Source organism: Athene cunicularia (assembly GCF_003259725.1).
Source record: "Athene cunicularia isolate RWA chromosome 20 unlocalized genomic scaffold, athCun1 chr20_part1, whole genome shotgun sequence".
NCBI lineage: Eukaryota > Metazoa > Chordata > Aves > Strigiformes > Strigidae > Athene > Athene cunicularia.
In genome coordinates, this window is record NW_020799125.1 from 6831741 (window position 1) to 6858352 (window position 26612).

At 41.0% G+C, this 26612-nt stretch overlaps 1 protein-coding gene across 1 annotated transcript in view; it reads left to right on the plus strand.

The window, feature by feature from the left end:
• The window catches only part of ATP9A (ATPase phospholipid transporting 9A (putative)), a 71259-nt gene that overhangs the window by 7241 nt on the left and 37406 nt on the right, over positions 1-26612 (plus strand). The window contains exons 4-11 of the mRNA XM_026862322.1: positions 10249-10393; positions 10679-10792; positions 14276-14384; positions 21138-21196; positions 22085-22136; positions 22712-22806; positions 23996-24076; positions 25423-25498. Of these exons, the coding sequence (XP_026718123.1) occupies positions 10249-10393; positions 10679-10792; positions 14276-14384; positions 21138-21196; positions 22085-22136; positions 22712-22806; positions 23996-24076; positions 25423-25498 (731 nt within the window). The remainder of the gene's footprint in view (positions 1-10248; positions 10394-10678; positions 10793-14275; positions 14385-21137; positions 21197-22084; positions 22137-22711; positions 22807-23995; positions 24077-25422; positions 25499-26612) is intronic.

Sequence of the window (26612 nt, forward strand, 5' to 3'; positions counted from 1 at the left end):
GCAGCAGTGGGGCGGGGGTGCCGGTCCCCGTCCCGCCGGTCCCCCCCGCTGCGGCGCTGGGGAATTAAGGCCGGTGGTTGAGCAAGCCCCCGGCCTTTGCTGAGGAACAGCGTTAGGCCAGACGCGGTGTTTGTGGAGCTGAGACAAAGGTCTCTCCAAACGCAGAGGGCTCGGCTGAAATGTATCAGCTAAAGCAATACAGTATCCTTGGTGTGCGGTGTTGCAGCATTCTGAGAGTGGGGTCTGTTTCTGAAGGAGATGTATGTGTATATTTATACGGGTATTCTCATGCAGGAAGTTAAACAAGAAAAATGATCCTTTCATACTGTTTGGTTAGAAAATTCCACCACTCTCCAGACAGGTTGGTTTGCACACAGTGGGGGTGTACAGGGTATCCGAGTTACCAGGCTGCCAGTATTGCAGTGCTTGGTTTATCCCTGGATAACTGGTTTTCTAAGATGTGGTGAGTGATGTTAGCAAAATAAACCAAAATAAAACAAGAGGAAAGTGATACTTTTTCCCTTGTTTGTTATGGTTTTGGTTGATAGTTTTGATTCAGATTCCTCTAACTGAAATGGTTCTACACATTTTATTTAATATTAGAATTATTCCTTATTATCAACATTGTTTCTAATAATTGATGTAGCAATATCCGGGCCAGTTGATGCTGAGCTGGGAGCTGTGTGTGATGCAGCAAGTAATTCCCCAGGGCCTGTGTCACATGCATCACTGGGCAGGTTCCACAAGGTGCAGCCATCATGTCATTAAATTTGGTGACGTGATTGAAAGGGATCAGAGAGAGGTGGAGGCTTGATAGATTTTTTTCAAAGTTTCTTGAGTGATTTATTTTCTTAAAGTTCTCTATCTCCACCAAGATTTTCTCCACCAAGAATCTTGGGTATTACAGTGTGGTTAGTAGTGTCTTAACAAATTGCCCTGATCTAACCTAAGCTGTGGTTTGTTGGTTGTGGACTCTACCTGATTAGCAGTCACAGAGATGATGTTTCCAGTGCTGGCAAGAAATTCTGGCAGCATGAGGTTGTGAAGAAAGATTGCTTAGGATTTTACTCAGTAGCAGTCTGAGTAACTTGGATTTGGGGTTTCTGCTTGGTGCGGTAACTCTGTTTGGGAATGGGACATGCTATATTAGGAACTCTTGTTTTACTGATAAGTAGCCTGTGCTATGTCAGTAATTTCATCAGAGTGTGGATAGCAAAGCATCAGGGTCGAGTGAATCCAAACCAGTATTATAAACCAAAGAAGAAACGAGCCAGCAAGTCCAGGAGGGGCCCTGGTGTAACATCCAGGATGGAGTCCAGGGAATCCTAAGCCATAAACAAGACCTTCTTTATTATGTTCCCTCTAAGAAAAACCCAAACAAAAGCCTTCTGACTTACCTTCCTTAATACATGTGAAATCCCAGGGATAGGCAAATCTTGGAAGGCTTCACTTCAGCATAGCCCTGGCAGCAATTTCTACTGTGGGGATTTCCCCCTGCCAGTGGGAGCAGGTTCTCAGGTGTTTGTCAGTGTTGTCTTCTGGAGTGGGGAACAGAAATCTGTTCTTGTACTGAATGACTTAAGAGAAATCTTCAGATACAGTAACCAAAAAGTAAGAAATGCCTGATTCTCACGTAGGGCAGGTGTCATCCAAGCAAGGACGACAGCCTCAGCCTCTAGCATACTTTGAAGAGAAGCCAGGGAGGAACTCACACAGTAGCCTTGCAGAGACAAATGATGGTATAGACAGAAGAGAAACCATGTGCTTAATAAACCAGTGGGAGAAGTGGTAATCTGTTCCTGAGCATAACTTTAATGTGGCTCTTCCTTGCTGCAGTCAAAGGCTAAGCTCTTTAAGTTCTGCAGCTGTATGCCTTGAATTCAGCCGTATTCTTCCAAATGCTTTGCAGTGCTCTGAAAACCACAGTGAGAGATGTGCCAGTTAGGAGGGAAGGATAGCATTAACTGCAGCAGGACTGTTGGTGGGATGGCAAGTGAGCCTGAGCTTCCCAGGGGCTGAGCTCTGCCAGGAAGGGAGATGCAAGTTCCTGAAGCGCCCCAGATGCTCCGTTTGGTGCATGACACAAGTTTTTCCCTAAATAGCTTATGGTCTCAGTCCACAATCCTGCAAGGCGTTTTTTCAAACCAGCAAACTGCTGTGCTAATGCTGCCTCTGCAGTGTAAAAAGGCCTTGATCTAGAAATGGGGGGGGGGAGAATGGGGAAGGAGGAGCTTTACAGTAACATTTCATGTGGCCATTCCATTGTACATGCGCATGTGCCCTGGCTCTATTTAAAATGGCAAATTCCATTTCAGAGTGAACAGAGAGAGATGGGAGCTCCTGCCCTCCGCCTGCCTGCGTGTGGGAGTGCCTCGGCGCGTGCGGGGCTGGGCTGGGTTCCCACCGCCGAACTGTTTGGCACCGCGGCACTTGACGGGTGGGCTGCGGGGATGGCAGCCCTGCTGGCCCCTTCCTGAGCCACCCCAGCTGCGTCGTTGCACAGCCTGAAACAGGGAAATGTTTGACTCATGTGGAGGTGCATAAAAAGGCTAGGTGGTTGTGCATGGCTTTGGACTTTTTATCAGTGGAAAATTCTTTACATGCTTTTAAAATAATGACATGTGGAAGGTTTGTATATTAAAGGCGCCAAGGACTTAACAGCACAGCCTGTGAGAAACATAGAAACATTATTCAAGAAATGTGCTTGTTGTAGAACTGATTAAATATGTTAATGAACTTCAGCACTAGTTTGACAAATGCTACCTCAGTATTAGATAAATGTGACACTTTTTCCCATTAAGTTTGTTTTACGTGAAAAATGCTTATGAAAGCATTTTTCATTTGCTCTCTCAAATACTTCTCCATCAAACGTGCTTTGTTTATAAATCTGCTTCTTGTTAATGGCTGTTAATTGGCATCTGACAGTCAATCTGTCATATTACTGCTTCTTACATAATCAGTAAAAATGCATTTTTGTAAACAAATATAATCCCAAATGGAGCACACAGTAGACTGTTCTTCAGCACCTTCAGTTCATTTAGATCCTTGTGCAGGTTAAGGGCCACATTACTTACAGGACTCAAAAGTTTCAGATACGGTTCACGTTGAAAGAGATGCTTTTGAGTGTTTGTGATTTTATTTGGGGATTTGTGAGTTTGTTTTTTATTATTTTTACCAAGTTACGATTTAAAATGTGAGTAACACAATGCTGTATAAGCTTCCCCATATAAGCTGTCTTTCATGTTCTTTCTGTTAAGAAATTTTTAAAAGTTCATGATACACAGTGACTTGCTGGTTTACTATACTTCAGGGGCTATTGCAATATGGTTCAGAATGTGTATTCCTAAACTTTTACAGAAAACTGCTCACATTTCTGTAACTTGGTGGTTCCAGTTCCTAGAAAGCATGTACTATTTTTATCAGCATCTCTAAGCAGCAATGTAAGCTCTCAGCTGTTTTTCTATACAATCTTTCTTTCCCTTTTAAGGGTGTAGTCTTCTGATTTCCTGATGGAAAGTATTTGATTATTCCTAATAATGCTGGTAGTTCTCTCCTGCCAGAAATGGCAACTTCTTCCAGTGACAACTGACCTTGCCCTGAGCAGAAAGCTTTGGAGTAATGTGATGGCCCTCACTCCTTCCCCCATCACCTAGGTCTTTAAGCTGACACTCAGAAATAAGGATGGTATCCAAAGAACAGTAAATCACAGAACTGTGTGGTGCCTGTAGAATTATTTCGGGGAGAAGCAAGTAAGTTAAGTGGAAAAAGCAGATAGCCCCAGTCAAAATGACTTTTTATGAGCACAAGGATAATCTGAAAACACGTTTGTGTACTTGCTTGTATGTGTTCAGAGTATTTTGTTGCTGGTACCCAACTGAGTGGATTTGTCAGAATAGGTTTTATTGAGGTTAAGATTATTCGGTTTTCGGAGGAGAAAGGGAAAAAGCAACTGTCTGAAATGTTCCTTGTTAGGCTCACTAGCCATCTTTCCCCATCATCTTCCCCTTTTGCTGTCAGTACGAGTTGTGTTTTGTCATCCCAGCATTTGGACATCCCAAGTCAGATATTTAGCAGCATGGCTCAGGTCTTTGCACCCGAAGCATGGTCGTCTCTCCCCGTGTTACAAGTCCTTGGCAGCTTTGAGGGCTTTTGCTTTGGCTCCTGGGCGTGTGCAGCACTGGGCTTTCACCAGTGTTTCACCATGTGTTGTGTCAGTGCAACCTGGTGCACTGATAACAGTGGCTGCAGGGACTGGTGTTTACTCACATTGCAACATGGGCACATGTAAGACAGAAAGCGTTCAGGTAGTGAAACCATCCTGTCTGCGCCTGACCCCGGGTAGGTTAATGAAACTTGTTGTTAGGCTAGTAAAACACGATCTGCCATTGCAGCCACTCCTGTTTGTGTGAGTTGTACAAGTGCTTTGTACATGACAGATGTCATATAGAACTAATGAGCTTAGTAGTGTGTTCTTCCTTAATGAAGTTTAAGACATCATTGAAAAGTTAAAAAAAAAAAAAAATTATGGCAATTGAGTATCTTTGGGGTGTGTGATAAACACCTGCCTGTAAGAGTGAGCACACAGTTTTGTGCTGGAGAAATGCCTGTGTTCTTACCAAAAGATCATTTTCAAACTTATTCCAAGAAGCCATGGGCTGGCACTTGTGCAGTTACTGTACAGAGATAACATTCCCACTAGCCCAGGGGTTGGATTGTGGACTCTGTTCTGTGCCCACCTGGCAAAGCACAGGCAGCGTGCTGGGTGGTTTGTGGGACAAGAGGAAAAAATAAAATCACAGAATAGGTAAGAGTTAAATGCCAGTACTGGGGCTGACTAGGTGCCTTCCTAACAAAAACACTCTTTGGAGATCTTTGAACATATATTGGATAAAAATCAGCATTTGCTGATTGTCAGGATTTTCAGCCACGGTGTGTGAGTTGTCGCTGAGCACTGCACGCTCTGGAGGAGGCTCCAAGGCCCTGACGTAATGGGATGCTGGGCACTGAGAAACCTCCCCACTTCAAGTGTTGCAACGTGTGACTGTTATTGCTGGTTGTAGTATTGTGTTCATTGGTTGGACTTTTTTTTTTTAAATGAATTCCTCTACGTTGCATAGAAACCTCACACTAAAAGGCTATCTAGGAGAATTCTTAGTAGAAATGCTGGATATTCTTTACTTGAGCACTGATATTACTGATAATCACCTTCAAAAACTTGCTGGACAGGAAGTTTTTCTTTTGTTTGTCTAATCAGGTTTTCAGTTTGCTTTCCCTGTAATTTAGGAGGTTGCAAAAACTGTGACTCTAGCCAGGGAGGAATTTCACAAAACTGTTATTTTTACACAGCAGATTCTCCCATGCCCTTTCTTCCTTATACTTGGACCTGCATTATTTTTAGGTTGATTTCTCAAACCTTGTAGTAACACAGCATTTGTAAATTAAAATTCTTAAAGCAGCACATATCTTAGTGTTGGGAATGCTGCAAGAGGTCATGGTTTTGATTGCTGAATGTATGTGAAATTTTAGGTAATTTCACTTTTGTGCGATTGCCTTCTACTTCGCTGCATTTGCTGCTGTCTCATTTAGAGCCATACAAGTGTAAGCAGTTTTGCAGCACTAGGTGTTAGCATTCACAGACAAATGAATGCATCGTAATTTGGAAAAGACTAAAAGCAGTATAATTGTATGTAAACAGTTGGGCAGAGCACACTTTTCTTAAGGTAAAACATTTTGATTGGTTTGTGGGGTTAATTTGCCATTTTCTTATACATTTGTAAAGAAAAAATGCTGATAAGTCATTAAACTTATTAAAATGTCTGGGAGGCTGCTTTGGAGATTTAGGTATTGGTTTGAAGATCTGTCCAGATATTTGGAAAGTTTTTTGGAGTGTATTGGTGAATTTTACTTTGTAAAAAAAAAAAAAAAAAAAAAAAAAAAAAAAAAATTCCAACACAGGTAAAAAATATATTAAATTATAGTAGTACCCTCTTTGAGCTTTATCCTGTTGTAAATATTATCATATAGGTGTGTAGGTATTTTTGCTGTTGAGAACAATCCCTAGAAGAGGCCCAACCTAAAAAATAAACAAAGGTAACTGGTTACAGATGTCTGATTACAAAGACTGACTGACTTTCTCTGTAACTGGGAAGCACGTTGTGATGGAACCGGGTGTGCGTATACCAGGTTTGCTACCTTGGACAAAGCCTCTTATTTACAGAATTCACAGTCATTAAAACATGGAATCAAGGCCAATCTTGCATGGTTTTCTCCATTATGAAAGAAGGAGATAATTTCCTGCAGATAGATTTATTTTTCTGTTGTGATCCAAATGCCACCATTTTCAGTATTTTCCATTAAAATATATTTGGAATATAAGTGACTACATGTCTTAGGTCTTCATCTGCAAACACAAAAGAAAACTGCAATTAAAAAGTGTCAAGTTGTTAAACTATACTACTGAAGTAGAGTTTATGAATTTGAATGTTTAACACGAGCTTTACTGTTTGTTTCCTGTTGGTAACTTTCAGATGTGGGTATTATACACAACCATGTGGGGAAGAAGGATCTACTAGTTAGTTTTTCTTATCAAAGAAAAGAAGCTTTGTAAATTTGACACAAATTGATGGTTTCAGGGGCACGTGTAACTTTTTGAAGTGGGTTACATTTAGGGTACTTAATTATGGTTTTATGGTACTGCCTAGGGAATAGTCGAAGATGGAACTCCATTGTGTGAGGAATGTTACAAATGCAGAATAACAGGCAATGTCCCTGTATAAAGGTAAGCAGAGATGGCAGTAGTGGTGCTGCAAGTCTGCAGGAAGTCAGATGCCTCTTCGCTTGAACAGTAAAGCATCTGCAATTATTTTTTCCAGTAATTTGATCATTGCTATCAGCGTTTTGAACTGTTCTTATTACCCACTGTGTTTATTTCTGTCAGATTTTCCTGCATTCTCCTAACTTTATCTTCTTCAGCAAATGAAGGGTTGGAAAGCCAGAGCTGAGAGCTGCCGAGGATTTGATAAAGCTGATCTCTACATGGCCAGTGATAAACGTGTGTAGGTGAAAGCAGTAGGGGTTAATGAAATTGGGGGACCTTACAAGTACTCTGATTTTGGAATGGAGGGTTTGACTTAACCTGGAGCTGGTAAGAGACTATATGACACCATCCAAAACTTGTGATTTCATGTTCCCTCAGTACCAATGTGTGGGTGCTATGTAGTGCTCTGCTATCTTGTCAGCATTTCGGTCTCAAAGCTTCCTTGAGTGAGAAAACCATCTCTACTGTGTTTGGGTGGCATCTGTACACTTATGGCTTAGGTTGTTTTGAGAACAGACTAGAGAAAATCCACCTTTCAGGGTTCATCTGTCACTCTTCATGAAATATAATAATGTCAGAGTAATTTGATTATGCAAAAATCCTTTTATCTAGTTTTAAAAGCTTGTGAGAAATTATCTTGCAAGTCAGCCTTGTGAAGTTAATGTCTCTGCCTGCTCACGGAGCACTGAATCACATGGTGACACCTTTTCTTTACTTCTGGAAGCAAAGTCGATTTTTATTTCTCTTCTGTACTGAAGAAACTGACTTAACTGATAACACTTCTTTCTGCTTATTTGCATCCAGCAGGACATAAAACATTAAAAATGGTATCTTTGTAGGAAACCGCCTTCTGTGTGGTGAGTTGTAAGCTCTGTTCATCATCATGCTGCCTGTATCTTCTGGCAAGAGAGTGACTTCCTTAAATAGTTATTACTTTCGGTCAGGTGTGTATTTAACTGGACTTCTGTAGCAGAATGCCAGTTCAAGAACAGATCTTAGCAGTTGTTTCTTGAAAGATGTTTGTAAGAGCTCTGAAGCTTTTGGTTATCAATCCGGCTGTTACTGGCTTTCCCAAATGTCAACGAAATTCAATAGGTCTGTTTTTAAAGGAACAAGGGGGATTGGGAAGAGATTGGCTTTCAGTAAGAAGCAGTGACAACAGAAAAATAACCCTTTTGGGGTTTGAGAGGGTACAATGCTGCAATTTTGAACAGAGAGGCTTTTTCAAGGTACAAGAAGGATAGCTGATAAGTCCTTGCATCTCCCACAAAGTAACTGATGCTCTGATTCATTGCCTTAAGTAAGGATTCATTACATGGTTTTATTCACTAAAATCTGTGTGAGAGCTGAGTTTTTGCAGACCTCAGCAGCCAGGTTGAAAGCCTTGTGAGGTGCCTCGAGCTGGTGGCGGGTGGGCTGGGGCAGCCGGGGGGCTGTGGCAGGTGGGCTCTGGCCTGTGGAAGAAAAGTCTGCTCTTACATGCTTAATGAATTGCATGTTGATCCTCCACGTTCTCTAGACTAAGTGTTTCCTGTTGCCTCATCCTGGGGTCTTTTGGTTGAGAAGAGCAACATCTAACCTGAGGTTTGTAGGCTGTGCAGTGGTTTCCAAAACGAGGCATATACTTTTGTTATGTATGACATCCAACTGTGTGCTGGAGGAGATTTTAATTTGGGTAATTTCAAATGTAGGCACCCTATGCCATCCCTGGGATTTATTTATTGACTGGTGAGCCCAACAGCAGTGGCAAGAGGTCAGGGCATGGCCAGACTGGGGCTGGTGGCGGGACCTTTGATGAGGTGTTGTGTACTGGTGGTTTAAACAGGCGCTCAGGACACTAGTTTAGCTCTCATCTCATAGCCTGGATATTCAATAGCTCCCCCAGAGAGAAGAGAGGATCCTTAAGTAACCATATCAGTTGTAGTGAAGTTGGCCTGGCTTTCCTGAATTCTCATGTAACTTTTAGCAAAAACCAGAAATACTGAGCTGAAAAAGTAAAAAGTCAGCATGCTATCATGTTCATGTTATATTTATTTTGAACAATTTTTGGAAGACTGGCATTACAACATATAAAAAGTAATTGTCGAGCTGGATAATGGATCGTGGCAGCATTTAGTAGAACAAGAACAGAGATACTGCTGACAAAGTAGACAAAAATGCAGGAAAAAATTAGAGCAGAGGTTATATTGGACTAGTCTGATTCAAAACAGGATGAACTTAAATTCTGGCAGCCCTTTCTCTGACACCTTGGGTTTGTGGCACTGGGTCCAAGTGTTGGTCTGGGCTGCCCAAACACGCAGCCTCCGCAGTGGTGCTGCAGTGGGATGGTCACTTCAAGAGCTGGAAATATGAATTACTATAGCTAAACTAACAAACTCAGGCTGTGTATCTGGATCTGTGGTGCATGTCCTCTCAGTCGATGAGAATATATTATTCATTAGTAGATAATATATGATTTGCCATTAACATAAACAGAGCGAATGGCTGTAATACTGTGTAAAAATAAAATCACTAATTATTTAGTATCTATTTTCAGATTCCTCTTAAGGTTTAATTTTTAGAGGATTATAGATTATTATTCCTTGGCAAGACTGTTTTAAAGTGCAGAAATTCAAATTGTAATTATTAAACCTTTCTGTTAAAAAGTATAATTCTATGTGAAGTAGGGGTTGCAGGGAAGGAGGAGAGAGTCTCTGTCTTCATCTCTTCTTTAGGACATATGAGATCACTTTACATATATGCATTCCTGTTTAAGTTCAGTTTGTGCATGGGAAAACCTTTTTTTGTTTGAGGGAGTTCCCATACACCAACAAGGAAAGACAAGCACCTGGTTGTGGGTTTGGTATTTTTTTCCATGGGAGCTTTCTTGCATAAAAGCTGCAATCCTGGATCGCTGCAAGGGGACCTTTCCACCTGTACCCCATACCTCCTTGCTTCCTGAAGCCCTTTCATTCCCAGAAGGTGGAAGCTCTCCCAGCAGCTGGCACTGACTCAGTGATGAGTTGGTCTGCACTTCTCCATGCATGTCTTCTTGAAAGCAAAGCAAGGACCCACCCCAGCCCTCGTTGCTGCGGGCACATTTCTAGCACTACCACAGACCTGCCCAGCTTCAAACACATGGTTGCCTGGTGTTTTAGTAACAGCTCCAACACCGTACGAGATGTTTGCTCATACCTCAGCGGACTGTGAGCCAGGTTGGCAATGGCCCTAGCAGGCAGGGTGACTGTATGTGGTAGAAAGTCAGGCTCTGGGTTTTAAGATGCTTATAATACAGTAGATAATTGACAGATGAGAGGTGGTGAGTGACTGATCAAGAAGTGATGCTCAGCTGTTCCGCCTGGCTGGTGGACAACGTCTGAGGTGTGTGTGTGACTCAGAGAAACGTGTTAAAAGTTAACTCATTAATTTAAAATGAAATGTTTCTTCCATAGGTGTTGTGAGTGCTTAAGATGCTGTGGCAGGAGAGACCCAAGGCCTCGTACTGTTTGGCTTGGCCACCCAGAGAAGAGAGACCAGCGGTATCCTCGCAATGTCATCAACAATCAGAAATACAACTTTTTTACATTTCTCCCTGGGGTAGGTGTGAAGAAAGTTGCGTTTCATCATCCCACCTTAATGCTTTCTCCAATTTCAGCGGTTTTACAGTAGACAGGTGCAGAACCTGGAGCCAGGGGAAATAATTAAAGTTGAGGTTATGTTTGGTGGGCCTTCTGCAAAAGCTGCCCCAGAGCGGCAGCAAACCAGGCACGGACCTGTCCTGAGTGTCCAGGACCACTTTAAGACTGCCCTGAGTTAGTGGTTAGTTCAATATACATAACTTCTGCACTCCATTAATCTCCTCCCTCCTTTTTTCTTTTTTAGGTGTTATTTAACCAGTTCAAATACTTCTTCAACCTTTATTTTTTGCTTTTGGCCTGCTCTCAGTTTGTCGTTGAAATGAGGCTTGGCGCACTTTACACATATTGGGTTCCTCTGGTAGGTAATTTAAGGTTGGTTTATTCAAGAAAGTTTAATTTTGATGAAATTTCTTTTGCTGCCTTTTTGCACCTTAAATAATTTTGTTAGCTTACTTCTTCAGGCCAGCTCTGTACATGTAGTGTAGATGCGTGTTCTGGCCTTAAGCTTTGTTTTGTAGAGGTTTGACAAGGATGTGAGAGGACTCTGCCCCAAGTTGTTCATCTGTGGGGTGTTAACAGGCACAGAACTCTCACCACTGGCTGCGGTGACTGCAGGGGCAGCGGGGCTGCATGAATAACATGAGGAAACAACTGGAGCCTGGAGCAACGTGTGTGCTGTTCACAGCTGCATCTGAACACAGGGTGTGCTCACGGAGGGTCTGCGTGGGGTGTTGCACCCTCCTGGGGTGATCACACAAGGGCCAGCGCCTGCGGGACTCAGACCAGCCTGGCAACTGGAGTGAAGGACTGAAGGGCACCTTTCACAAGTGACCTTAATGAGTGGCCATATGCGCAATGATGGCAAATTATGCTCCCCTGCCAAACAGTTTGACCTGTGGCCTTGGGATAGGTCAACAGGCTGCTTCATAGTTTAACCACATTGTAAAAAACAAATGAAAAAACTGAGAAACACCCCACCATAAACCTCCCACATAGAAAATAAATATATAGAGACATACTCACACACACTCATTCACACTTGTTCAAGGTGCAGATAGTCTTTCCTTCCTGTAAATTACTTGCTCTTTTCTTTTGATAGCCATGTGTTTCACCTGTGATCAAAGGAAATCGATAATAATCAGTTTTGAAGCAGAAACTCCAGTGCTGTCAAAAGGACAGAAAGAGGAATAGAATGGTGGTCTTAAATCTCTAAAATGCACTGAATGAGCCAGTTGCAACCACTTCAGTGCTTAAATATAGGTACCTGTATATTTTTTTTCCTTTATCTCAATAAAACTATTATTTCTCTTTCTGTGTGAATAACTTCTCTGGTGCACTTCAGCTCATGAATGGTATGGTAGAATAATATTGGTTCAGAGACACATCTGGTCCAACTGCTCAAAGCAGGCCTATCTTTAAACTTAGGTTGGTTTGATTCATCTGACTGAGTTTTAAAAATCTCAAAAGGATAGGCTTTTTTTTTTTTTTTTACTTTAAAGAAATGACACAAACCAACTGAAAATGGGTTAGAAAAGCACAGGGCTTTTTCTAAGAACTACTTGTGCACTGATTTGATAAATGGTGGTGGTAAAAATTTGTGGTTCTATTGAGGGAGCTGAGAAGAGGCAAAGGTAGTTTTTTCTGCCTTTTAGACTATCAATACAGTGAAATCCCTGGTAAAAGACAGAAGTGAAGGGGGCAGCTATTGGGGCATTGCTGCTAAAATTCTGTTTGTATTAAAGCCTGGATCTCACCAAATTCTCTCTGAAGCACCAAATTCTCTCTCTTCTCTCCTTTGTTGTGTGAATCTAACACTAGTTTCACAAGATCCTGTCTATAAATAAAGTATACATGCACACAGAGGATCTCTCTTTTGGGGTTTGGTATAGGCAGTGGTGACTTGTCTGTGCCAGGTGAGCAATTAGAATTTGTCATATTAGCTGCCAGAAAGCAGGATAAGAAAGGTCTTTGTTCATTACTGACTGCTAATATGACTGTTGGGGATGGAATGACATACGAGATGACACAGTGAGTCGGCACATGTGGGAATATTTTGGGGCGATTATTGGAGGACTCTTCAAACAGCTGAAACAGAAGTTGGAAGCAACGTGCTTTTTACTTTGGAAAGCAGATAGGAATTTCTAGCTAAATGCACAAATGACGCTTGTAAATAGAAATGTTCATTCTTTTCTTGATTTGTTGGTTATGGGAAAGAGATCTTCCATGGTGGTGCAAACCAGACTGCTGTGGTCCTGAATGCTGCAGGGTGAAACACTTCTCTGAAAATACTTTATTAGTGGCTTTTTACTTTCTATGTTTATAAATATGGGATTGAATACAGGCATTTTTAAAACAAAGTAATTGCCCATCCTTGGGTCTCTTCATGTGTCTTCATTATTAAATAGTGCAGAAACATACTACATTGCATTTCATGACATATTAATGAATCAAGATCATGCATTTAGACGTGTGTACTAGAACTAGAGACAATTTTATTATAGGATTGTGAGAGCTGGCAGGTGAAGTTTACCTCGGTATTTTAATAATTACAGAAGCTGCTTTCCTTCAGTCTGAGTAGCTGTTAGGTCATTCTTCATCATTTTTCTTTGCTTTAAAAAAAAAAAAGTGACAGTTTGAATTGTTGCTGTGTTGGGTAGTGTTAGCAATGCTCCACAGCAAGACTTTACAGAGGTGGTTGTGTACGTCAGGTTCACAAGTTCTTTGTGCCCAGATTAACAGCTTGTACACACACTTTCTGGATGTGTGTGCATAGCTGTTCTTTCTAAAAATGAAGTTACTTAAAGCTGGAAATTGCAACCCTCTGGCAAAGTCTCCTGTTGGGGTAGGTGGGTATTTACAGATATTTTCATATGTTTTTCATGTAACCCTCAGCTTCTAACATTATCCTTCCCCCTTCTTAAAATAAAAAAGTTTTTTATTGATAATCAGTACATGGTTGCAATTTTCAAGAATACAGGTTGTAAAAAGTACATTTTTCTTCTGTAATGGATGAGGAGTGTTTTAACTGTTTAGTGAGTCTGAGCTGAGTAGTGCCTAATAAAAATATAACTTTGTGGTCCTAGTCCCATAAAGAATTGTTTTGCATTAATTTAGCTTTTTATATATATATATATATAGATATATATATATAGTGAAGGATGTGATGTGGGCATTTTCCTCATGACAAGAAGAAATTAAATGATGGCTCATGTCCACAGAAAAGTAGGACAAAGCCCTAATCAGACAAACGAGTAATTACACTATGAGTAGTTCACACTACATTTAGAGTGCTTATTTGTGTAGACTGAGTGTGTGTATACATACACATGAATACACATGCATTATATATCTATGTATCTGTCTATATAAAAAAGGAGTTATAAAAATTTCTACATAAATTTCTGTATAAAGAAATCTCCCTGATGAGGTGAGCTAACCTTGATGGCTCTGCGGTGGAGGGAGTGCTGAGATGCGAGGGATCCTGTCTTACATTGGACTTTTGTGTAATCCCTCTCAGTCTTGATTACTCACCGGTGAAGTGAGATGAAATATGTTATTTACACTCTTCAGATAAACTTTAGAAAGAAATGTTTGGAGAGGTACAGGAAGAGCATCACAGTAAAGCTGAGAAATAACCATGTTTTTTTTAAGCAACAAGACTGTTGGGAGTTCTGCACAGCAGCACATGATAACCACTATAATGATTTAGTGAGAGAAGATGGAATAAGGAAATGCAGATTGTTGGCATTGGTACTGATAAATATTGCTCTTATTAGAGGCAGATGTGATTTTTCCTGACCTTTTCATCCAGGCTGTTTTCCCCCCTCCATGCTCTTTTTAGGGATTTGTGCTTGCTGTTACCGTCATCCGAGAGGCCACGGAGGAGATCAGATGTTACATGCGCGACAAGGAAGTGAACTCGCAGATCTACAGCAAGCTCACAGCGAGAGGTCGGCTCAGTGGCTCCAGCATGCCCGCTGCATCCTGGCGCGGCTGCGGCAGCGCCGGGGGTTGCAACTCAATCAAACACTGCTGACAGTTGGAGAAGCAGAGTTCAAGGAATGGGGAGGGGGTTATGGGCTCGCAGGCACGTGGCTTTGTGGCCATGCTGCTGCTGCGGAGGCCTTGGGGGTGTGGGTGGCTTCTCGTGGATGGCTCCTTGCTGGGCTGTGGTGGATGCTGGGCTTTGCTGAGGGTTTCCTAGGGAGATGCCCAGCTAATGCGAGGAGGGTGTGTGGTAATTGCCTCAGGTAGCTTCAGAGCATCATCTTGGCAACTCAAGGCACGGGGAGTGGGCAGCTGGTGTGTTTACATGTGCAGGAGATTGCCTAGTGGTCTGGGAGTTCACTGCAGCCAGCACAAGGCGGGAGTGAACTTCCAAGCCGCTGTTGTGGTATTTTTAAATATCAGATCATATGTGCTCTTAACTCCACTGTAAGCCAATGCTTGTTTCCCAGTTATTATCCCTTCTTCATGTATTAGAGTCACCAAAGAAAATGAAACTGGATCTTAACTGCTCTAGGTTGTGGAGGTGGATGTTTCCAGAGGGGAAATGTGTTTTCCTTCCTGCAAAGAGAGAAGCGCTCCATAATGTTACATGGCTGGAGGGAGGGAGAGGCAAATACAGTGAAGAGCATAGTAGGAAGAAAACAAGAATGGAACTATAGTAGATGCGATACGTTGTTTGGGGGGGGGGGGATGTTGTTTGTTTTTCTTCCAATTTTGATAATAGTGCATCTGCCTTCCCCCTGCATGTGTTTTTTTGCTTGCTCACCCTGTCGGTAAGAGGCAGATGTAAGAATTCCTATAAGCTGCCAGTTCATATTCTTTAATGGAAACAGCATGCTTAGTAAAGGGAGAAGGATCCACATAGATAACTTGCAAAAACACTTTACTAGAAGAATTAAATCACAGAGCTTCTGTGAAATTGTCAGAAGATGGTTATGCAGAGGCAGATTGAAGGAACGGTAGTGAAGGCAGGCTGTGTTCTAGCGCCTAGGGCTGGTGACCCTTTCAGCACAGGTACCGCAGATCATCAGTAAGTACAAGTACTCTGTGAAGTGAAGGAGCTTCTGAGTGCATGTGTTAAATTTAACGTGACTTGCTTGACGTACTGACGTGTTCCATCAATTTTGGAACATACAATACTGGTTGAGTTTCATAGTTTTTTCTAGGTTTTACCAGACAGGGACTTACATCGTGCAAGTCCTTTGATAAAAGAGACTGTGTGATACGTTGTCATATCTTTTGTGTGTGTCTCTTAGCAGTGGCTGATACAGTTCCTCATACTGGAAATATCTTCTCTTGGTTTTGTTTTGTTTTGTTTTTTGTATACATCATCTTTAGCCCCTTCCTCCAACTGTGAGGAGTTTGGAGACCTCGTTTGTCAGTGAGCCCAGGCTGCAGCTCAGCTGTGTCTGATCCCCGGCTCTGGCCATTGTTTACAGCTGTGCCTTACTTAACAAAGACATTTAAATTCTCATTTGAAAAATCGAATGCAACCTCACTATGGAGTTACTCCTAATACCATGACAATGATGGTGAGGACAGGGTTTTGTTTTTAAAGAGCAAATGAACTGAATTTAAGCAACTTCTTTTTTTTTTTTCTTTTCCAGTTTCTTTGTTAGAAAAGTTTATACCCTTGAATTAAGATGCAGTGAACTAGGTGGAGTAAAAATATCCTGCTTCCAACACTTGCACTTTTAAGAATAAGGCTGCTTCTTAAATGTAATTGCTTAAGGCTGTATATATTTCACATGCCAGGAATTATGAGGCAACTTCGAACTAGGGAGTTTGAGTTTCTGAATATTAAATCCCCTTTTAATAACGTGTTCTTACTACAACACTTAAAATGCTTGGCAACCAACAAAAGCCTCATCCAAGAGGGGTGTACTACATCTATTTAAAGATATAAAAGAGTTGCCTTCTGGATTCTATTCAGTGATCTATAAGGGGCCTGACCTCTCCTTTAGTTCTTTTCATATTGCTATTACGTTTCCCATGAATGATTTCCCTCCCCCCAGTCCTTTAACTTTTCTAATTTTGTGAAAGAAACCAAGGAGGATTGGCAGCTGGGCACTAGCTGAAAATCTTAAGCCACTTTATTTGACACGAATTTGATGCAGAAACAGGAACAAGAGTCTTTAGCAGTATAGTTTTGAGTAGGAAAAACACAGAAATTATGATTGTCTGATGGTTTGGGGAGAAAAGTAGTTTTCTGTGCTCGCTGAATCTCAGTACTCGAGGTTTTCAGGAGACCTGAACATCTGCTTTTTCACTGATTAAAACCTTCACACCTCTGAGAATCAACTAGAAGCAGGGAAGTACCTTGTGTGGCCACCATGGCTGGGGGATGGAAGAGTGTTGGGTTTGTTTTATTATATCTGTTACTACTGTTAGAAAAAGTAAGCAAGCTGTCAAAGAAGCCATTCATCAGGTCAGAATTAGAAGCTTCAAAAGAAGTTGAGAAGAGCTGATCTTAACCATTAATATTCAGTGTAGCTGACAAAACTCCAGATAGGACTTGCTTTGGACTGTTTACAGGCTGTTGGGGTTTTTTTGGTTTGGGTTTTTGTTGTTGATGTTGAATGGCATGGTTCATGCTTCAGGATATTGGCACAGCCTTGTACTGAGAAGAGGCAGTGCAGAAGGGTACTGATGCACAAAAGCCTTCTGAAATGTTGCTATGTAATTTTTTTGAAACTTCACAATAGTTTCACCTCTAAAGTCAGTGCTTTGCAGGAGGGGGATTAGGTGAGGCTTGACACTGAGCACTGCTGTCTTGAAGATTGGCTATAATGGATCTAATGGAGCACTGTAGCTTTCTCCAAGTTATTTTTATTTCTCCTGAGTATTTGCACTAAGCTGCAGTTAAGGTGGCTGGAATGTAGTTTTTCCTATCTCCAACCATGGCCTCCCAGTGCAAGCCCACAAATGTAGATATATACATACTTAGGTCTGAATGAAGTCAGGGAGACTTAACCACATGCTTACAGGGATAGATGTAAGCACACTTTTGAATAGGGATAGACGTAAGCACAGATTTAAGTTCTTTCCCAAATTGGGATCCTCTTGTCCTCTTTGTGTGTGGTTCCTCACACCCTGCGCAGAGCCGTGGCGGCAGCGTGGTCGGCCGGGAGCTCTCCAGCTCCAGCACCCCCCCCAGCCTGGTCCCCCACCCCTGGGGGTGCAGGGGTGGTATTTACATTTGCAGCTTTGCTCCTGTAAATTAAACTTTTTTCAGCCACTCTTCTTGTTAAGCTTTTTAAGATTCATTAAGCTGCTTGTTTTTTTAGAGGAAAAGAAAGAATCCTCTTTGGATCACATTTTATTTTGAATATAGTTGCTGCCAGGGGCTAATCTTTCTGGAGGGCGGTGTGAGGCAGAGTAGACAGTAGTGTATTTTCTGTGTTCCTTTATTTTACATAACGTGGAAAAAACTCCACCCTGAACCTCTTTTCTCTTTCTACCGGTATGATCCATTTATGTTCCCAAATGATGAAACCAGCAGACTTCTGGAAAGCATTTTTTTTTAATAGAAAGCTCTCAATTTAAAGGACAGTTGTTTGGATTGTAATAAAAAATAATCAAATTTCAATCCCCTATTCATAAACCCACAAGCCTCCTTGTGTTCAGAGGTCTGTGTGCTGACTTTCTGCTTGATAGAAAGCTAGAACTGTGCTTGCAAATTCTTGGTTTGTTTTTCTTCTCTTGCAGCCCCCCTCCCTGAGTAACACTGCATAATAGAGAGAAACTCCACAGAAAGAAATGGGAAGAGACCTCCTACTGAGGGGTGCTACTTAAGATACAGATCATTGGCATTTACCAGCCATATAAAAACAATATTTTCCCAAACCCTCTGAGTCCTGTTCCACAGTTTATACAGCATAAGGCTGCAAAAGCTAAAAGTTTGGTGCAGCACATCCAAACAACCCTCTTTTTTTTCAGATGCATTTAGCTTGTTTTAATAAACTGCTGGCTTCATCTTTAATGCTAGATTAAGTGTTTTGATCTGTACCTTAGTGAAGTTCTGCAGATCTATGGTGAAATCTTAAGTGGTAGAAAAATGGCATCTCTTCTGGCCAATATATTTAATACTTAAAATAATCTGCTTTTTGGTACATCCATCACTCTGCAGATTTGGTGATAATTTCAAAGTCCATAGCTTAAGTTAGAACTGATTGCATTTTATTATGTTTACCTTTTTTTGTCTTTAAAAAATAAATCAGGATACAGCAAAGAATAAACAAATACCAATCAACTTTTAAGAACAGATTTATTTTTTTAAATAAGAGATCATGACTAGTTGCTTTTTAAAATTGTGTTGATCACTTCAGAAAGTATGGAAGTATTGTAGATGCTAAATAAACTGATGTGTATTTAGAAGAATCACCTCTAGATGCATTTGTAAAAGCAGTAATTTATTATTACAAAAATACTTTAAGAGCAGAGAAGTACTGGGAAATGAAGCAGTTGTGTTATTAGCTAGTTTGTTAAACATGCATGAGAAAACATCTAATGTTTAGGAGGTAGTTTCCCCACAGAAAGAAAAAGGAATTACAGAATTCCCAAGATCAAAATAAAACTAATTCAAGTAAGTTGCTTTATGGGAGTCCTGAGTCAAAGGAAACATCTGGTCCTGCGCCTTCTTAGCAGGACATGTGGTACATACTGCCGAGATGTCATCCATGAGAGGCCAGGAGTATGGTTGGAAAAGCAGCATTAGCTTTGCTATCTAAAAAGGGCATCTCATTTATACAGGAGTTATAAAAATGTGTATTGGTTAGAAAGGTCCTCTTTCTTTTACCTGAAAACAGCTGAGGTTGGGAGGGTTATTGAACAAGACAAATATGCTCCAGCTGCTTTGATTTTTCTCAGCTTGGAAAAATTTTAAAGCAGTTGATAACTGTTTTCAGAATAATGATCCAAAAAGCCTTTTATGTGCATAGTGATGGGAAATCATCATGTTGTAGCTTTGACCAGGCGTTAATTTTTCTTTTCCAGCATGAATTTACATCATTAAGGAAAGCACTACAAAAATAAGTGAATTTTTGAACCCTGCAGGTAGTGCTTTGTATACTGACAGTCACCAAATAAATCCTTTAAGAGAAACACATAAAATATGGTTAAACAAATCCACCTCTCCTTCCAAGAGCTTTTTCGCAAAGTGGTTTAGGAATTGCTGTGCCTGTGTGGGGAGAGCACACAGGTTTTTTTTCTCCTCCTTTGCACAGGAGAATATTCAAAAGCACTTTTTGTTGTTTTGTGAATAACCGTATTAAAAGGGGAGGAAGAGATGTTATCTGTCAGACCCTTTTAGTGTCATAGTACCTAACTTTGTATAGCCCATACAGAGGACTGCCAGGGATGCTTTTTTGGATCCTCTTGGAGTGCGGCTTTTCTTTTCAAGCCTCTGCGTAATGGACTCTTAATCCCCGGTATGCTTCCTACCCCGGCAGAGATGTCTTTAGCCCAGCATTCATTTTGTTTACCCTTTTTTAAACTAAAAATCTCACAAGGCAAAACCCAGAATCCACGAAAGACCTATGAGATATTTGTGAAATGGGCCATGACTGCTTATAATTTGTAGGAATAATTACAGCATGTAAGGAAGTCTGCATTTATTAGCAGCAGTGATGAAGCATGTTGTTAAGCACACAGTGTGTCACCAAAGCAGCAGGCTGCCGGGAGCCCAGAATGGCTTTCATTGTTAATTTGGAGCAGAAACACTGAAGCATATCCTGAGAAGGATGCTAATGAAGGGACTGCCAGTAGTAAAATCCTAGTGACCTTTGTGCTTTGTGCTAATTTCTATTCCCCCTCCCTTCCCCCTTCTCCTTTCCCCCTGAGCTGCTATCTGGCCAGTTAGCCCATGAATTTCGAGGTACAGTAGGAGTGTTGTCCGTGCCAGGGTGAGCTCCACGTGCCTCCCCCACTTCCACTCAAATCACAGCAGATTAAAGAGGCTTTTGTTGAAATATAACAGACAGACACATAGAGCCAGGGTTCAAATTAACTGATTATAAATCACTAGTTAGTCCGAGAAGCCAAATCTAGAGCTGGCTAATGATTTGAAATTACTAGCCAATTGTTAAATTAATCCCCTGTTTTAAAGCAACTGGGAAATGTTTGACAGCTGCAAAGAAATAAATATTTATGTGTTTTCTGTAGGACCCATGCTCTGCAGGGCTAGTTCAGGACATGTGCATCAAGAGGCAAAGGAGATACGGTAGAGCTGACCTAGATACAAGAGCTGTGGCACAGAAGAAAATGAGCCTGGTTTTTAAGATGGGTCCAGTGTACTTACAGCTTCCAGGTCTTGACTCGAGAGTTGAACTTTAAATTTTCAAACACCAAAAGAGAAGGAGTCAGGAGTTAATGGTTCCCTGTTGTAATTTTCCTGTTCTTGCCTGATGCCAAAAGTAATGTTGAATTCCTGGGTTAAGCGTTACAAAAAACAGTTTAAGGGCTTGTTTCAGAGTTGTCACTAAAGAGGGAGCAGGGAGTTTCTGCATCCAGGGCTGAGATCTGGAGCTGTTAGATGAGAGGGTAAGGATTGGCCAGTGTTGCCTAATTCTTGTGATGGAAACATCACCCATTTTCTCCAGAATAGTGAAGTGGAAGGAGGGGAAGTAAGGAACGTTGCACAGCGCCCACAAACTCTCCTGCTGCTGCTCTAATGCACTGGTCTCTTTCCTTTGCAGGGACTGTGAAGGTGAAGAGCTCCAATATACAAGTAGGCGACCTCATCATTGTTGAAAAGGTTAGCCTTTATGTGTAATGTACTTTTTTTTTTTTGGCAAGACCATAGAAAATGAGATATTTTAAGTCATATTTGTTTTACAGTAGGCTTAGAATGTCAAGTGTTGAACACTAGTTACAATATTTAACCACTTTTCAGGGTTCCTTCACCCCACCAGAACAGCATCATCATCTTTACAAATGAGAACAAATCTGTAGATATGCACCTCTAACCTAATTTTTCCACTTGTACTATAGCAAGATAAAAAGCCTCCCTGGTCCTGTCTCTACTGTTGGACACAGGTTAAATACCTGATACTAATGCAACATCCAAATGTTGCTTTGGGTGTAAACAACAAAAGTATTGGGAGACACAGTGATCCATTTGTAGGCACTGGTATGTACAGGTATATTTTCCCCTTTATACAATCATGTGTGTGTTTTTAATCCACTGATTTTTTTTTTTTTTTTTTTTTCCCCCACGTACTCTTTGTGCAAGTAGCTGTGACTTCTAAAACCATTAGTATGAAAATATTCAGTACAAAAAAGAGAAAAATGGTAGCTGTAGATTCCAGATACATGCTTTCTTCTAGCATGGGACTTCTTGAAAGGAAACCAGCATTAGTTTAAAATTTCTTCATACTTCTAGAATTACTCACTAGCCCTTTTGTAAACCTACCCATTGGTGGGTCTGGTCAGTGGGAGCTGGCACCAGTTATTATTCTGCACTTGGAATTCTACAGGGAAGTGAGTTCAGGATTCAAAGCAAAAAGAATAGCAAGCTTCAGTCTGACAAAGAAATCCTCTTTCTCCTCCATATCCCCTTTGCTTGTTATGGTGGGGCTGTGGAAGGCGGCTGCACACGCGTGCAGGGCTGTATGCACAATAATAGCCTTTCTTCTCCTAACAGAACCAGCGGGTCCCTGCTGACATGATCTTCCTGAGGACGTCGGAGAAGAATGGTAAACATCTGGAACCAATTGTCAAAATAGCCATTAACCTTTCACTGGTTGTTTAGAGAAAATTATCTTTTCGAAACGTGAAAGAAATAGATAATAGCAAAATTTTTGAGAGACAGAAAATTCAAATGCATTTATGGCCCGCCACTTCTTGGGATGTTATACTCTTTTTGTTTGCTAGTCAAAGAATGTAAGTAGTTGAATCCAGGGTAAATGGATCTGGTTGCGTAACAGTTTGAGTTTTAGATGTAAATTATTTTACTTGCTCTTCAGGTTTGTTTTGTTAAGTGTGGGATAAGGAAATGTTTGATCAGAAGGATTAGAAAACATAAAACCTAATGAGAACGTTTCAAATGTCTTAAAGATACAGTGCAGAGTCTCACTGTATTTGGGACTAGTGGAAGGAAATGAATGTGTGATGCAAGAATATAAGAATTATGTTATTAACAAATTCTACTTGAAATCAGTTACTGTCTCCAAAGAAAGAAGGGTGTCCTAGATAGGAAGCCATTTCACGGGTTATAGATGTACCTAAGACAGATCTGGAAAGAGCACTGACTGGTGTTGAAAATCCACAGGGTCTTGCTTCCTTCGCACTGACCAGCTGGATGGTGAGACAGACTGGAAACTGCGGCTACCTGTTACCTGTACTCAGAGGCTGCCAACTGCTTCTGTAAGCTGCCTTCATACAAAATACTGTACTTGGTAAACACAGGTATCTGTTTTACCTGAGAAATGTTCAGGTGCCTCAGTTAATGGGCTGTTTTGAGAAGCAGGTTAATGCAGCATTGTTCTGCACAGGGCTCAGTGCATGCTACAGATTAGCTTTGGCAGTAAAGAGTATAAGGGTAAACCAGCTCTTCCTAAGCCCCAGGCATGATTTCAGGTAAGTTGAAGCTAGGTGTCTGCTGCACGGCTGTCACCCAGAGCTGTGTAGACAGGCACTGGGGTTGGCAGCTAGAGATGACCTTGCAGCAGGAGGTGGCTAATGGTAGGATGCTTCTATTTTCTTTTTCCTCTCCAGAAGCCACTGCAGTAACTTACTGCAGGACAGGTACCCTTGGTTGGTGGTACTTTTCAAATGTTCCCTTTCAATTCCTTGTACTGCAGTATGTTCAGAGGCACAATTGATGCATTTTAATGAAATGGCTTCAGAGGCCATTAAGTTTTCATTGCTCACCTTTATGAAAGGAGGAGTGTCACCATGGAAGCTGTACTGTATGATCTAAAATAATATAATCTCCATCAAATGTGCTGTTTTCCCAGAATCTCTAGCTAAAGTAGTTCATGTGTTGTGTTTTTTAAAAGAAAAAGAAGGGGAAATCAGAATACCTGCTTTATTTATGTTCTATCTGTAAAAAGTGCAAGAAGGTTGTTTTATACAAAGGCTTTGAAGCAAGGCATTCCCTCCATGGAGTTCATGCATGTGTAGGAGTCAGCAATGAAAACACTGCAGAATTGGTGAATCTTGTCATCACAGAACTCTTCCTAGTGACACTGGCATCTTGAACTAAATATTGAGCGATAGGGTGTTCTTGGTTACTGTAAAAGACTTGTCCAAACCTTGTTTGCTGTGAAGAAATAAGTGTCTTAGGCTGTCTTGATTATTCAGGCTGAAATTTCTTTTATGGGGCACCAACATCTCAGTAACTCCCAGGAGTCTCTCAGGTTGCAGTTCAAGAGGTACCCTTCAGTGAAGCTGGTACACCAATTGTATTTTGTCTTAGGCAGTTGGGCTCCAGTAAGTAACATCATTTAGTGATAATCTTAACGTGGTAAGTAGCTCTTGCTCAAAGTGTTTTGGTAGAAACATTATTAAAATGTGTTTGTTAACTGTCTGTCAAAACATATCTGTTCTATAGGACCTACTGCAAATCCGATCCTATGTATATGCAGAAGAACCCAGTATTGATATACATAACTTTGTGGGGACCTTCACAAGGGTGAGTCTTGCTGACATATGCTTGAAATCATATGTGGAGTGTTTGTTATGCAAACCTTCTGAATGCTACCAGAGTGCCAGAGTTTTTCAGGAGAAATAGTGAAGTCTGTCTTGTCATTAATTATCTCTTCTTTCTTCTTTTTTTTTCCCTTCATAAAATCCATGAAATAAATCTGAAACAAAAATAGAGTTATTAAAGCTTTGACTTGGAGACAATGTCATAGGCTGTTTGGGATTAAGGACTTTACTCTGAAGCTATTAGATCTGAACATTCAGATGGAGATTGGTAATTATGAGTTCATGGTGCATGTTCAGAAGAAAACCTGGACCACCATGGGCTTTGTAGATTAAAATCCTTTAGTTGTGAAAAGACAGGGCATCTTAGCTAGATCAAGCAATAGCAGTTGTAATTCTGAGTCAGTTGTTTTTTTGCCTCCAATTGCATGCAACCTATGTGAACTCAGTTATATCTGCCCCCTTACTTCAGAGGGCAGCAGCTCAGAGCCACTGTGAAATATCACCATTAAAAAAAATATTTATCTCTTGACTTGTTGGGAAGATGCATTGCCTACTTGGAGCAAAAGGTTGGGGTTTTTTCCCTTCAGTGGGATTACAAAAACTTTGAGAGATTCATCTAACACCCTTGGTGAGTTTTCAGAGGACAAAAGGGTTTGTAATAAATAGAAGACAGTTACAGCTTTTTAGAAGTTGTCTGCTGATATTTTAGTTCAAAATTGTAGGTTTTGCCCTTCTTATGTGGCACGGTTTAATCTGGTTTAGTAGTGCTGGCATGGAAGAAGAGTTTGAGTGGCTTGGGAAGACAGTTTTTGTACAAAACCTGCACTGACATTAATTTACTTTCTCATGCAAAGGTACAATTGGGTAGAATTAATCTTTTGGTGCCTAAGAGGAACCACACTTTCTTGTAACTGTTCTCTGGTGCGTATCAGACAACTTTCCAGGCATCACTGAGCAGTCCAGCCAGGTTCTCAGTGAGATTTTACAGTAGCAGGAGAAATGCTATTAATCTGCATGAGCCAAGTGAGGGAACGTTTTCCTGTAGCCCCTGGAGAGCTGCTGAAAAATCCCTTTCTCGTTCATGATTCCTGGGGGACTTCAGCAGGCAGAGGTATCTTAATAGATATTTTTTTTCTGCTCCACTGAAACAAAGTGCTCATGTTCTTAATCCAAGCAGAGATTTACCTGGGTTTTTGAAAATCCCCTGTTTTATCAAGAAGCCCTTTACCAACGCTCCCTGTGCCCCTCTCCAGAGATCTCTGTGTAACTCTTCCATCCACTGGCCTTTTACACTGCTGACAGGTTTTTTTGGTTTCTATGCTGTTGTAGGAGGACAGTGACCCTCCAGTGAATGAAAGTTTAAGCATAGAAAACACACTATGGGCCAGCACAGTGATTGCATCAGGTAAGATGGAGGCATGTGTAATTTCTTTTTTTTTTTAAAGGGAATATGTTAACAATTTTTAAAGGTCTTTTTGTAATGGAATAATAATCTCTGTCAGTTGGAGAAATTAGCAGTTGGAATGAGGTTTCCCACTTGTCCTAACACCTCTGGGGAGCTGAGCTGACATCTAATTGCCTCTTGGACATTCCTAGATGAGAAAGAACTGGAGTGGCCTTTGGGCACTTCTTTAGCATCTAGGACCAGAATAGCACTTAATTGCTCTCTGCATTGACATCCTAATCTGTAACAGAAATGGTGTCAAATAGATTCTGGTAACAGAAGCTAAGATGAAAGATTTCCAGGTAAGTGCTTCCATTGAGTTAGTCTTATATACTTTCAGAAAGGAAAAAAAAAAATTCTTTGACAGATTTTGGTTTATATATACAATAAGCTCCCAAGGCCTGAGATTAATCAATGCCCTCTTGTAGAGGCTTGTCAAAGTAAAAGCCTTGTTCCTCTCCTGTCCAGCATGCATGCAGGGTTTACAGGGTGGTAGCTGCAGGAGAATGAAATTCTGTTCTGGAATTAAAGTTGTTGAATGGAGAGACTTCACAGTGCAGTACTGTGAATTAATAATGGATTTAATAATAATGGAAAGGAACATGAGCTTCTAAAGAATTTATTTTTTTCTGAAGCACTGAAAAGATTTTGATTTGCTCTTTTAAAAGCAGAAAACTGTGAATAAATTTTATTCCTGTATGTTTCTATCCAAGAATAGATTTTATTCCTGTATGTTTCTCTGACTCTTCTTTGAAATGTATTACAGTGTTGTCACAGTGCTGTGACCAAGGGATCATAATAAACTAGTTGTCCAAATACAATTTAATCAAGTAAATTATGTTTATAGATTAGTAACTACCATGCAGTAGGTAACCTACCTTCCTCCCCTCTGAGTGCAGACACATGTAGTCAGTCTGGCAGCTTCAGATACCCATCAGGCTGCCTCATGAATGAGTCTCAGCTCATCCTGCTTTTGAACAAAATAGAGAAATGGAAAGCTGTTTTCCTTGTGATTCTGTCCTGTATGGCTACTGTCCCTGCAGCAGCCTTTCCCAGAGGGACTTGCTTGCCTCCT